The sequence below is a fragment of the Larimichthys crocea genome, chromosome XII (genome assembly GCF_000972845.2).
Source record: "Larimichthys crocea isolate SSNF chromosome XII, L_crocea_2.0, whole genome shotgun sequence".
Lineage (NCBI taxonomy): Eukaryota > Metazoa > Chordata > Actinopteri > Sciaenidae > Larimichthys > Larimichthys crocea.
In genome coordinates this window covers 23,676,882-23,690,231 of record NC_040022.1, presented here as the reverse complement: position 1 = coordinate 23,690,231, position 13,350 = coordinate 23,676,882, and the positions used below count along the sequence as shown (strand labels likewise).

At 39.5% G+C, this 13,350-nt stretch overlaps 1 protein-coding gene across 3 annotated transcripts in view; it reads left to right on the top strand.

Moving 5' to 3' along the window:
* Positions 1 to 1,900: 1,900 nt before the first annotated feature.
* Positions 1,901 to 13,350, top strand: part of crebbpb (CREB binding lysine acetyltransferase b) — a 30,885-nt gene continuing 19,435 nt past the window's right edge. For all 3 annotated transcript variants that reach the window (XM_019258037.2, XM_019258038.2, XM_019258036.2), the window contains exons 1-2: positions 1,901 to 2,876; positions 10,882 to 11,480. In XM_019258037.2, the coding sequence (XP_019113582.1) occupies positions 2,792 to 2,876; positions 10,882 to 11,480 (684 nt within the window). In that variant the 5' untranslated portion in view covers positions 1,901 to 2,791. The remainder of the gene's footprint in view (positions 2,877 to 10,881; positions 11,481 to 13,350) is intronic.

Genomic DNA, 13,350 nt, shown 5'->3' with positions numbered 1-13,350 from the left:
CTACAATTAAGGGATGCTTATAGTTATTATCCTGAATGAAGTGCTTAACAGAGTTAATAAAGTTTCATAAAATGGTACTTATGAATTACAAATATGAAAATATAGGCCTATTAAGTTACATTGGTTGCACTCAACCCTTGCCCAGTGCTGTTATACTACAATAAAGGGATGCTTATAGTTATTGTTGTTATTATCCAAAATTAAGTGCTTAACAGGGTTAATAAAGTTGCATAAAATGGTGATAATGAATTAACAATATAAAATCATAGGTCCAGTGGTAGTATGTGAATATATCAGAACTTTTTTCTGTTTGTATATTAACCTCAACCATGCATTATTTCTTCCCTTAAAGTGAATACTACAATAAAGGGATACTTATAGTTATTATTCAGAATGAAGTGCTTAACAGAGTTAATAAAGTTGCATAAAATGGTGATAATGAATTACAAATATAAAATCATAAGTCCAGTGGTAGTATGTGAATATATCAGAACTTTTGCTGTTTGTATATTAACTTCGGCCATGCATTATGTCTTCCCTTAAAGTGAATACTACAATTAAGGGATGCTTATAGTTATTATCCAGAATGAAGTGCTTAACAGAGTTAATAAAGTTGCATAAAATGGTAAAAATGAATTACAAATATAAAATTATAGGCCTATTAAGTTACATTGGTTGCACACAACCCTTGCCCAGTGCTGTTATACTACAATAAAGGGATGCTTATAGTTATTGTTGTTATTATCCAAAATTAAGTGCTTAACAGGGTTAATAAAGTTGCATAAAATGGTGATAATGAAGTAAAAATATAAAATAGTATGTGAATATATCAGAACTTTTGTTGTTTGTATATTAACTTCGGCCATGCATTATTTCTTCCCTTAAAGTGAATACTACAATAAAGGGATGCTTATAGTTATTATCCAAAATTAAGTGCTTAACAGAGTTAATAAAGTTGCATAAAATGGTGATAATGAATTACAAATATAAAATCATAGGTCCAGTGGTAGTATGTGAATATATCAGAACGTTTGCTGTTTGTATATTAACTTTGGCCATGCATTATTTCTTTCCTTAAAGTGAATACTACAATAAAGGGATGCTTATAGTTATTATCCAGAATTAAGTGCTTAACAGGGTTAATAAAGTTGCATAAAATGGTACTTATAAATTACAAATATAAAATAGTATGTGAATATATCAGAACTTTTGCTGTTTGTATATTAACTTCGGCCATGCATTATTTCTTCCCTTAAAGTGAATACTACAATAAAGGGATGCTTATAGTTATTATCCCAAATTAAGTGCTTAACAGAGTTAATAAAGTTGCATAAAATGGTACTTATGAATTACAAATATAAAATTATAGGCCTATTAAGTTACATTGGTTGCACACACCCCTTGCCCAGTGCTGTTATAATACAATAAAGGAATGCTTATGGTTATTGTTGTTATTATCCAAAATTAAGTGCTTAACAGAGTTATTAAAGTAGCATAAAATGGTGATAATGAATTAAAAATATAAAATAGTATGTGAATATATCAGAACTTTTTGCTGTTTGTATATTAACCTCAACCATGCATTATTTCTTCCCTTAAAGTGAATACTACAATAAAGGGATGCTTATAGTTATTATCCAGAATGAAGTGTTAATAAAGTTGCATAAAATGGTGATAATGAATTACAAATATAAAATCATAGGCCCAGTGGTAGTATGTGAATATATCGGAACTTTTTGCTGTTTGTATATTAACCTCGACCATGCATTATTTCTGATAATTATAACGGTAACTGCCATGTATTTTTAAAGTCTGAAGCACATTTCTGTAAATTTCTTTCTTTCTTTTTTTTTCTTTTTAAAGAGGCAACTTCACGTACGTCCATATGACGCACGGTGGGACACAGGTTTACGTCAGGGCGTCACAGCGCCGCCTCCCCCTCCCTCAGTCTCGCTGGGAAGAAAAAAAAAAAACTTTTTTTTTTTTTGTATCGGAGGAATCAACAGCCGCCATCTTGACGCGGCTCAGAATCGGGATTTCGGGGGGAGCATTAATTTTAAAAACCGACCGGAGCTGCTTAGACCGGGCTCAAACGGCTTTTTTCGTGCATAAAATCGAAGTGTTAGTTCTTCCGATGAGAATTAATGCAAACATGTGAGGGTTAAATGGGTTTTTATCGTCTCGAAAGCCCACTGTATATTTGATTTCCCTTTTAGAGAGCGCCGCTTCTCGCCGTATCTCCGTCCCGAGACGCTGTATTTACCGGGAGACAGCGACGAGAAAAATAATCCACTTCATAGAAAATATTTTTTGAATTTTGCTCTTTTTATTTAAGCCCGAGATAGATTTTATGGCTGCTCGTTTCGAGTGCGAAAAAAATGATTGTGTACAGACGTGAAACCGGCGATCTGCGGAGAAAGAGATTTGCCTACGGCTTTTGTAATATTTTATGATTGATTTTTATTTATTTTTCTCGAACTGAAATAATTTTTGGACGTAATTATTGAGGATAATTATGTGGGTGTTGGGTGTTGGATTATCATGGGGTGATCTTTGGTGGCGAAGCGTGGCGCTGTTGCCTTTCTTTTGAAGCCCTTTTTCTCCAGGCAGCATTTCGCCAGTCTGCCAGTCCAGAAAAAAAAAAAAAAAAAAAAAAAACTGTTAAATTGCTCCTTTTACGCGTAACGATAGGAAAAGTTACCAGTTATCACGAGACAGAGGCCGACAACTTGGACTGATCCTACTGTTATTTTTCTGCATCATCATCCATTCATAAAATCTGCCGAGCAGGATGGCTGACAATCTGCTGGATGCCGGACCCCCTACTGCAAAGCGACCTAAGCTGAATTCACCTCTCTCAGGATCAGATGGCCCAGGTAAGAACAGGACATGGTTTTTTTTGTTTTTTTACACATGCAACTTACTGACAAAGAGGATAAACAGTAAGATATGTCTATTAAACCTGCATACTGCACCTTTTTTTAAGCAAAAGAGCTTATGGTGAAAGCAAACCCATCTTCAGTGGTACAAATATCACAGGAAAGCTCCTGTAGGATTGTTAGATTAAGTCTGAAATCAGTGTAAAAAAAAAAGTGCAAACTCACTGCCTCTTCATCACATGAGAATTGCTCATCATGAAGAGTATGCTTCCAACTTTTCAGCATTAAAGGGTTAAAAGTTGAATGGCATAACAGGGCTGAGGCATCCTAACATCTCTGAGATACAGGTGATGAAATGTTACATCTGCAGGAGTCTTTTTGTGGCACCTTTCTGGGTCTGCTGTCATGAGTAGTACAGTGTCACCTGTACATTTATTAAAATAATTATTGCGTCCCCCTCTTTACAGTGCAGTTTTGTGACAGCACTTGAACCTGTGTTGTCTGATAGCAAGATAATCCCTCTGCCATGATAAGACTGAATATTATGAACAAGCCCTAGGGTCTGCACCTTCTCCAGTCAGACCTGCAGAGCAACTTTGCTCAAGAGTGTTTGTTTACTTTTTAAAATAAAGTGACCCCCCCCTTTTTTTCTTTTATTTAAATAAATAGTTTACATATTTTGTGGCCAGCACATTATTTTCTTTCTTAAATTAGCAGCTGATGGCATGCCACCATCTCATATTTAAGGTTTTCAGCACACACCCAGGGTAAGAAATTAACTTTAAAAAAAACGTCAACCTGTTCCAGCCACTGACAGATAAATGTTCAAATTATCAAACCATTCAGGGATAAATTGTTATTTTGTGTCTTAAATCTACCAACCACTTTCATATTTTATCAGCATAATTTCCTACCCTGCTCGTGCTCTGATTTGTGTAGCAGTTGCTACTGAAATGTGGGCATTTGGGGGGATTATTTGATGTGATGAGTTTAGCTTTATTTATTAACCGGTTCATTCCTCAGAGCAGAACCGGGATCTAGCCTGTCATGTATGAACTCCTTGGAGGGTTGACTCAAACTTTGAAAACTGCTGATGCGGTTTGAAAAGTGGTGTCTGCAATCACACAAGTTTTACATGAGCAAGAGCATTCGATGTATCTCGTAGAGGAAGCGTAGAAAGGAGGGCTGTTCAGTGGATGTGTCTCAGCACTAGCCATCTAAATGTAATGTTAACAGGCAAGATAAAATGACAGGACTGTGTCTTAAGAATAGGGCTGCAACTGATGATTACTTTCATCGCTGATTATGCTGCTGATTCATTATTATTTTTTAACTCATTGTTTCATTTGTAAAATAGAAATAACGTACGTTATGTTTTCCCCATGTCCTGAGTGATGTCTTCAGATGTTTTGTCCAAAACCCAGAGATAACACTGAGAGAACCTGGAACAAAAGAAAATGAAAATACATAGACCTAAGAGAAACTGACACCAGAGAATAGTGTCACTTTCGTTAAGTCAGTTTAGTGGAAGTAGTTGTCGAATAGTTTTCTCATAATAGTATTAATGATTTTTTTTTTCCCCCTCCAGTTTAAAAGACTTAAGACATTGTTCCGCTTCTTTCACTATGCTTAAAAACTAGTAGTAAAATCGTTAATTGATTAGTTGTCTAGCGTTTCTTTTTTTTTTTTTAATGTCCATATGTTTTCAGCTTCTCAGATGTGTATTTCTTTAGTCCTCTAAGATAGTAACCTGAATATCTTTGGGCTGTGGCCAAATCAAGACATTTGAGGATGCCACACAACGTTGGGCTTTGGGAAACCGTGATCGACATTTTTCACCTTTTTCTTACAATTTATGGACCATACAACTAATCAGTAAATTTAGAAAATGATCAACAGATTATTCAATTAGGAAAAAAAATCTTAGTTGCTGCCGTAGTAAAACTCAATGTTTGTGTCAACTGGTTCCATGCAGCAACATTATCCTTCCTGGCACAGCCTATTAGTGTATGCACTAGACTTGCTTTGCACTGAACAGTCACTAGCATCAAGAATTGAATTTTGGGATTACACCACTGCAGCTCATCTTGTATAAAGTGCAGTCGCTCAACTTAAATTGCAGTGGAGATCGGAAACATCTGTCAGTTTCTTTGTTTGGTCTATCTTGTCTTCTGTGGGTGGCGGCATTATCCAGCCCTGTGATGGTCCTTGATCTTCAACTGAGGTAGCTCATCTTCTCAAAGGAGTGTCGGGAGCTTTTGCAGAGCAATAAAGCAGCCTGACCCTGAGACTCTTTCTCCACTGCTGTAAGAAGCCCTTTCCGTCTCAGTTGATGCACGCAAACACATGTATCAGTAAGATAGTGTCTCTTGTAGACCTGCTCTCTTTGAAGTCCTGGATGCAACTCAGGTTCTTAAGATTTTAAGTGCCTGGCTGCAGATGGGAGGGAGATTTTTCTAAACTGAGGAAGCCTTAATTCTGAAGCAGATCTGTGAGGAACCTGTAGCTTGCAGCCTCACATCTATGGTACGTTTTTCTTGTGCACACTTAAATTTACTTGGTTGGTGTTCTCGATGGATGAAGTAAATCCACGCATAGAACGTAAATATACAAAGAAAGCAAATACATGTATTTATTTAATTTCATTCTGTTAGGTGGTTTGAAAAGTAAAATATTTTAGTGCAACCAATCCGTGCTTACTTCCATAGATGTATTATCACAATACAGTCGTCCCTCGCTATATCGCGGTTCACTTTTCTCGGACTCGCTATTTCGTGGATTTTTTTCAGTGTAATTTTGCATGCTTTTTTTTTTACAGCGTACTGTACAGTATGAACGCGCATTGTGTTCTGCGTCCTAAATTGGCTAAGGGAGAACCGCACATGTGTCCTTGGTCCTTTTTAAGGGAGTACTGTACAAAATCTGTGTAAAAAGGTGTATAAAAGTGTGTGGTTAGGGGTTTTACGGTCTTAAAACATGTATAATAATTGTAAAACTTACTTCGTGGATTTTGTTTATTGCGGGTTATTTTTAGAACGTATCCCCGGCGATAAACGAGGGACCACTGTATTCCACAATGGGTTTGGCTTACAAGTCATGATTGTTATTGGTAAATCTTTTGGTAAATCCAAAATGCTCGCTCTCTCTCTCAAACCATCGGGCACAAAACAAATTTGACGACTTTATGTCTCTATTTTGCAGTAAATTGCGAGCCAGACACAGATTTAGAAGCTGGTGCATGAAAAATACAAAACAGAACAGAACACAACTGCTATCAGAGTTTCAGTGACATTTCAGGCTGACTGTGGAAGGAATTGCCCAAGCTGAATGACAGATTGGTGGCCGCAGCGTTATGCGTTTTTCCGGGAGTTGGATCCGACTCAACTTCTCTGTTGGTCGACGCATGTTTTGACACCCCTGCGACCCGGACCAACTCAAATAAAGGGAAAAACTTGCGTTTCTGCGGCAGAACTGGGTCCTGTTTGAATGCCGGCATCTCCTTTTGCCTCATCCAGCCCATTGCACACGGTTGCTTACAGATTAGCAGCCTGTCTTTGATGTTTATGTCAATGTGTGATAGTGTTTTATCGTGCTCTGGTCTCGTGTCAGTATGTGTTTGCACCTCTAGCCACAAGCCAGTGTCGGCCTTGTTTTAATTTGTATGGTTAAGTGGGCGTGTCAGTGCTTAAGGTGGAAAACGTGCAGCCACTGTCCAAGCCTGCTCACCTAGCAGGGTTTCCTCCTCCTGTCTGTACATGATCAACTAACTCCTGGGTCCGCATTACTCGACTATGTTAACTTTAGCACACGATAAAATACAGTTATATGTTAAAATGCTTTCAACAGCATGGCAGAGCAAAGGCATATGATACTCTGTATCTGCTGGCTAATGTCTCAGCAGAGGTGGAACTGATTTAAACGTGTAAAACTCTCAGCAGTACAACTCTACAACCCTGTTTACCGCTACCCCTTTTTTCCCCCCTCTGCGATACAAAGAATTAGAGCAGATATCCACAAGATCATGTCCTCTGAAACAAGACTGAGCGATTTCATCCATTCAAATATCTGTTTGTTGCAAGAACTGAAACCCCCCCACCGCCCAAAAAATCATTTTTTTGCCCTCTCAGATCATGTAGCATTGCCCATTTTCTCTCAGCAACTGTGGTTTTCATAAACACTGCACTGCAAATGACTGAAGCCCCATCTTTACAAGTGTAGCATGCCACTAATTTTGCACATCTTGAAGACATCACAGCTCTTCTTATAAAGCACCATATTAAGCGCTTTACAAATGTACTGCCAATCAAATGTGTGGAAAACTGCCTAGCACTGTGTTTTCTCAGTTTTTTGAACGCTCTTCATTTTTTGGAGGGGATTCTACCAATCTGATTTTTTTTTTTTTTAAAGAAAAAAGGAATGTATCTTGAAGTGACCTGTTCCTGATACTAAGGTGTCCTAGTTACACAGTAGTTACAGTTTTTTTAACCTCCTAAAAACAGTTTTTTAAAACAAGAGTTTCATGCAAGCTGAATGGGGACAAAACACTGAACAACAAGGCCATGGCAACAATAAGGCAGATAGTTATGAAAACAAAGATTTTGCTCTTCATAACATATTAAAAAGAGTTCAGTTCATCACAAACACAATAGAAAAACAGCTAAATATTGGCTTCCTTCCCTTTCTTCTGGTTGACATCCATCCAGACATTGCTTTATTATTTATTTTTTATTTATTTTTAAGTATAGCCAGAGGTATAATTTAGTTCTTCTTACTGACATTTCAGTTGTCAGACACGTTTTTTTTTGTGTGAGTGTGTGTTTCCATTTGTTGGCAGAATCAGACATATCAGCGTGTATGTACTACTGCATGTTAAAAGCTGCACCCTACTTTCCCCATGCTCAGCCTGGTTCCTGTATAAATCTGATGTCCCTTTTAGCAATGCCATGATAGCATAGTGACTTTTCTCCCTCTCTCATGGGAGAGGGGAGCATCGTACTCTTCCCGTCTCCATCCCATTTCTCTCTGACTCTGGTAAGGCAGCAACAGTCTGCTCCACAGCCTGTTATTATCTCCCAGACTCTAAGAGTCTAATTGAAGATTTTTATAGGGCTGCTGAGAAGCTTTGGGTGAATTACAGCCGGCAGCAGCAATGTCCTCTTCAGGTGAGAATAGTATGACTCAAGTGTTGAGATTCTCCAGCTAGTGGATGCTTCCGTTGTCACTGCATGATTTCTTACTACTGGATAAGCTCATCATACCCTTGTATAATGAGCTAATTCAGATCGTACTATGAGGCTTTTGAAAAGACTCTCTGTGCTGACGGCACCTTTTCTCCTTCAGAAAGCTTTTTGGCTCCGCTGTATCTTCTCCCTCTTAGATTTTTGTGGTCTCAATCTTGTGGCTCAATAGGCCTCAGGGCAAGGAACAGGTGCTTGCGCTCAACTATGCTCTATTCATGTCTCTTGCTGTAACTCTGAGACTTGTTGCTTTAATCTTACGCACTAAAAGCCCAGGCATTCCATTTAAAGACTGTGGCTGTAATATTAAAGCTCGCATTAATTGCCACCATATTTCATTTCAGTAAACAGGTTGGATTTCTCTCCCCTCGTAATAACCCAGATAGCCCCTGACACTGAGCTGGGCGTGTGTGGGTGAGGCTGTTGTGCTGGTAAAATCTTTATTGGCTGACACAGGAACACTCACACCCTCACGTGAAGGACCTTGGCGTAGATGTGTGATTAGGACTGTAACCTTCATTAATGTTCTGTTTTTGGTGTTCTTGTTTACCTTTTCTACAAAGTGCTTTTAGTTACCCCAGAAGACAACTTGTTACTGTTCTATTGCACACGTGGTTCAAGACTGTGACCTGTTCACACTGAAATCTGATATTGGCAACAATAAAAAAAATTATGTTAGCATCTCAAACAAAAAATCAATAAATCCAAAGGAAGCAAAAGGGCTTGCAGTGTGCACCGAGTTTTCAATCAACTCTAGGGCTGCCACAAACGATTATTTTGATAGTCGACTAATCACCGATTATTTTTTAGATTAGTCTAAATGGATCATACGTAAATTGACTGTCACAGAGAGGGGCGGGCGGGCTGGCGCCGTAAAGCTCGCGGATGAAGCCGTGAGCTACCGTTGCCCCCGAGTCTTTCCATGCCGACCCAGAGCCACCGTGGAGGAAATGCGCCCGGCGGAGGCCAGCCAGCGCCGGGGAGAGGTCCCGTGCGGCCGTCCCTGACCCGCCGAGTTAAAACTGCGCGGAAGTTGCAGAAAAATCGCAGTGATTGGTTAAAATTGCAACACCACCCCGAATTCACGGGGATTCACTGAAGTTGCGTTGAAGTTGTAAATCGCAACATCGCGAATTCCTGGAGGGTCTGTGTTATGGTATCATTTACGGTACAGTCAGGCTTGACGCCGATTACCACTACTGCGCATGTGCATAGGGGGGTGTGTGTGTGTATATGACAGAAAAGCAGACGTGGAAGTGGAAGCTGCCGCAGTTTCGAGAGAAAAACAAAGTAAAAAAAACGATGCGTCGACTACTACATTAGTTGTCGACGATTTTGTTCGTCGACATAATCGTGACTAATCGTGGCAGCCCTAAAACTCAAAAAGACGCTGTTGTCCCACTGCTCATTGAGCTCCCCTGGCTACCTATAGCAGCCCGAATTAAATTCAAATCACTAATGCTTGCCTACAAAGTCTCCGGTTCTGTACCTACCAACTTAAATGCCCTTATACAGGCATATTAAAGGTTACTTCCCAACTGTTGCGCTCCACTAATGAACGACGCCTGGCTCTGATTAGCAATGTTTTTCTTTGGCCAAACCTGGTTGTACTGACAGTGCAAGCCATTGAAAAGCCATTGAAAATAATTAGTACAGTGCTGCTATTGCCACGTTGTGTCTGAAAGGGATATATAAAGGCATATCTTTCTAAAGAAGAATTTAAAAATGACAGTTGTCAGGGCATACAACAAATAATATGATTATTGGATATTTACAAATCAACAATGGCGTCGCCGTCAGAGATGTTTTTGGTATCGCCCAAAATCTAGCCATGATTAATTTTTTATTTTTTTCATGATGACTAGAATTTAAACCTTTTTAAATCATCTGTGCATGTTTCTCTGTCCTTTGCAGTTGACCAAAATTAATATTTAGAAGATTTTGTTGTGATATTCCCTTGTAGAAAGTCATTTGTTGTATGTTATGCCATTTTTATCTTATAAAATGCAAACATATGATCACTTATTATCTCTACCTTCGTTCAATGATCAGGCCTGGTTTAGTTTGGATACAACTGTTGAGAATTTGCTTCATTATGAAACTGTCACAGAACTTGTTCATTTTTGTGGTTGACAGATGGCACACCACTAGACCGTTGGAGAAAAAAAAATGCTTTCATTTGCAAATCTTCCAAACATGTCTGGTTAGGTTCAAGTGAATGTTAGCACAAATTTTGTCATAGAAAACACGTGATTTTAACACAATTTCCCGAGCTAAGCCAATTATTCTAGATTGGTAGCTATGGTAGACACATCATCTTGAGACAAGGGATCGACTAGGAAGAAAGGGAGTTAAAACAGATATACTTAATGTTGTACCTGTCTTCTATTTAATGTTGTTTTTTTCATCAAAAATAATTTTATTTGAAGTCATCATTAAAAAGACAATAGATATTACCTATTAATGATAGAATACTGATTCATGGTTCCTTCTCGTAACCAGAAGACTAAATGTATCACTGGATGATCTCCAGTGTGCAAAAGGTATATTTCATGTAACAATTGTTCCTAAGGTTAAAACCCAGTGTTTGCTCGGGTCTGAGTAAATGGTCATACTTGGGATTACTGTGATAATTGATTAATCTGATCATAATGGTTTGAGTAAACCTAGGTTATAAGCAGCTTGCTCTTTTGTTAGTGATTAAAGGGAGAGAATCAGTGATGATGGCTAATAATTATTTCCCCTTTCTCTCTTGTTTTTTTTAGATCTTGTATCTCTGTTTGACCTGGAAAATGACCTGCCAGATGAGCTCATCCCCAATGGAGACTTGGGAATGGGAATGTCCTCTAATGGTGGTCCAGGTGGAGGGGGTCCTGGTCTCAACTCCATCGTTCCGGATGCAGCTGCAAAACACAAGCAGCTGTCTGAGCTCCTCCGACCGGGAAGCTCCTCCATCTTAGGAGGTGGCCCCCAACAGGGAGGCATGGTGGGAAGCCAGCTCGGCGCTGTGCTTGGTAAAAGTCCACTGGGGCAGGGCTCTACCAATCACCAGTCTCCCCAGGCCCAGAAAGGTGGTGCAGCTGCTGGACAAGGCAATGGAAGCACAGGCATGGGCTTCAACCAGGCCATGTTGAACAGTGGGCAAGGTCACGGGGTCATGGGCCAGGCAGGACAAGTGATGAATGGGGCTCTGGGGCCAGCAGGCCGGGGTAGACCTGGCATGCAGTACCAGGGCCAAGGCATGCCGGGTGCACAAGGACCTGGTGTTGGAGGCAGCGTGCTGGCAGAGACACTCACACAAGGAGGGCCACAGTTGGGTACACACAACGCAATGAATGCTCAGCAAGCTGGAAACATGAATAAGGTGAGGGTCAAAATTCCGATTAAATGGTCCCACAAGTTACAGAATTTGTGGAGCATGTCCGATACTAACTACTGTACATCAGAGGGCAGAAAAAAGTCATGTTACATTTGCAAATACATTCACAATTCACAAAAGGAAGTATTGCATACCACCATCTTTTTACCTTACATCTAGTAGTTATTCTGTCATTGTCACTTTAATTGCCAACAATTTTCCTCTGGGACTTATGTCTACCTATAAAACAAAAACAACCTCATGTGGAGAGTTTAGCAAACTTAAACAACCCTGTTGTTTTTTTTCTTTAAAGTCGCAGAACTTCCATTTTCATTGAATCTTTTTCCATTTTCATTGAATCTTTTTATCCATATAAGTATATGAAATGTATTAACTTTGTTGCCTAGCTCTGTTGTTGGCTTGTTGTCAGTTATCTCCCTCAAAATGTATTGATTTGTTCTTTCTCCTGGTTCTGCTGGAGGAAGCAGACAACCAGTTGAGCGGGGGTTTGTCAAGTGCATCAATCTCTAGAACATAACTCTTTACATCACTTTGAGATGCAGGGGTTGTGTTTGAGAGGAGGTGAATGAGAAGGGAGACTGGTTTTCAGTAGTGCATGTGTGTTAGCCAGTGGTCAGAAAATGAAATGACAGAATCTGGCACATGTTATATTTACCTTGCGTGGCTGCCATCAGAGAAACGTGCTGCTGAAATGTGGGAGAGTGATGTGTTGGCTTTTATGTTCAGGGCAGGAGAGATATAGCTGGCTATACTATTACTTTAAAAGTAAGAACATATATGGCCATGTCAAAACGATAAAACATTAATTTAGTTTTAGTTTAATATGGCCAAATATCTGATACTCTGAGCTTGTATTTGCATACGGTTAATTGCTGAGGTACTTGCAGGCAACAGATTTCTATTATTGGTTCTGATTTAATTCATTATTCTATGTTTTTCTTTGGTTATATTGGGGTAAAATAAGTATTAGAAGCTATAGCCCGAGGAAGAAAGATGGTTTCATAGTTTGATTGATTGGCTGTGTGACCACAAATGGCGCTGACTGCATGTGACAGTCAACAAAATTATGAATTAACAGTTATCAAATAAGGATTGGGGTTTAAATGCTCCATTTTAACAGACAACTTGCCAAAATCCACTTTATCTTGGTTGAACTCCTGGTCCATCAACTCAGACGTACAGAACTGCTTCAGTGCACAGTGAATTTCCCATCTTTGTCCTGATGGCCAAACGTTCATAAAGACGTTTTTTGATCCTTTGATCTCAGCTCCTTCTGTGACTGAGAGAGAATTCACGAGAGCAGAGTATAGATGAAGTAAACGTTACCCTGCTGATGCTGTGTTGGTAGAGTAGCAACACATCGTGGCTCTTTTTAATGCCTTGTAGATGCTGTGAACCCTTTGGCAGCAAAGAGCTATTAGGAATTAGGTAAACAAAAGACTTTCCACGCTTACCATTAAAGGCATTTTAATGTGTTCTACATATAATAGAAATGATGCTCAGGTGAATGAGAACCTGAATCTTTTTTGGTGTTTTTGGCTTTCTCTTCTGCCATTTAACTATTTGCAAGTATTCACTCGCCAACTGCTTCCTTTTTCTTCTCTCGTGCGATCTCTATTATATGCCGTCTCTTGCTGTGCTTTTGGCCTTTGATAATGAACCTGTAAATCATGTTTAGAGGAGCTGGCTTGTGTGTTGATGTTGGGGTGGGGGAGGCAGCGTAGAGATGGAGAAACAGGAGAGGGCATGCCAAGAGGCATGAGTGCTGTCCTCCGGCCTGGTGACACTGCTCCATGATTAGTGCAGATCATCCAGCGAGAGAACCCGTGTGGGAGAGGAGGACGGGGCCGTGCTC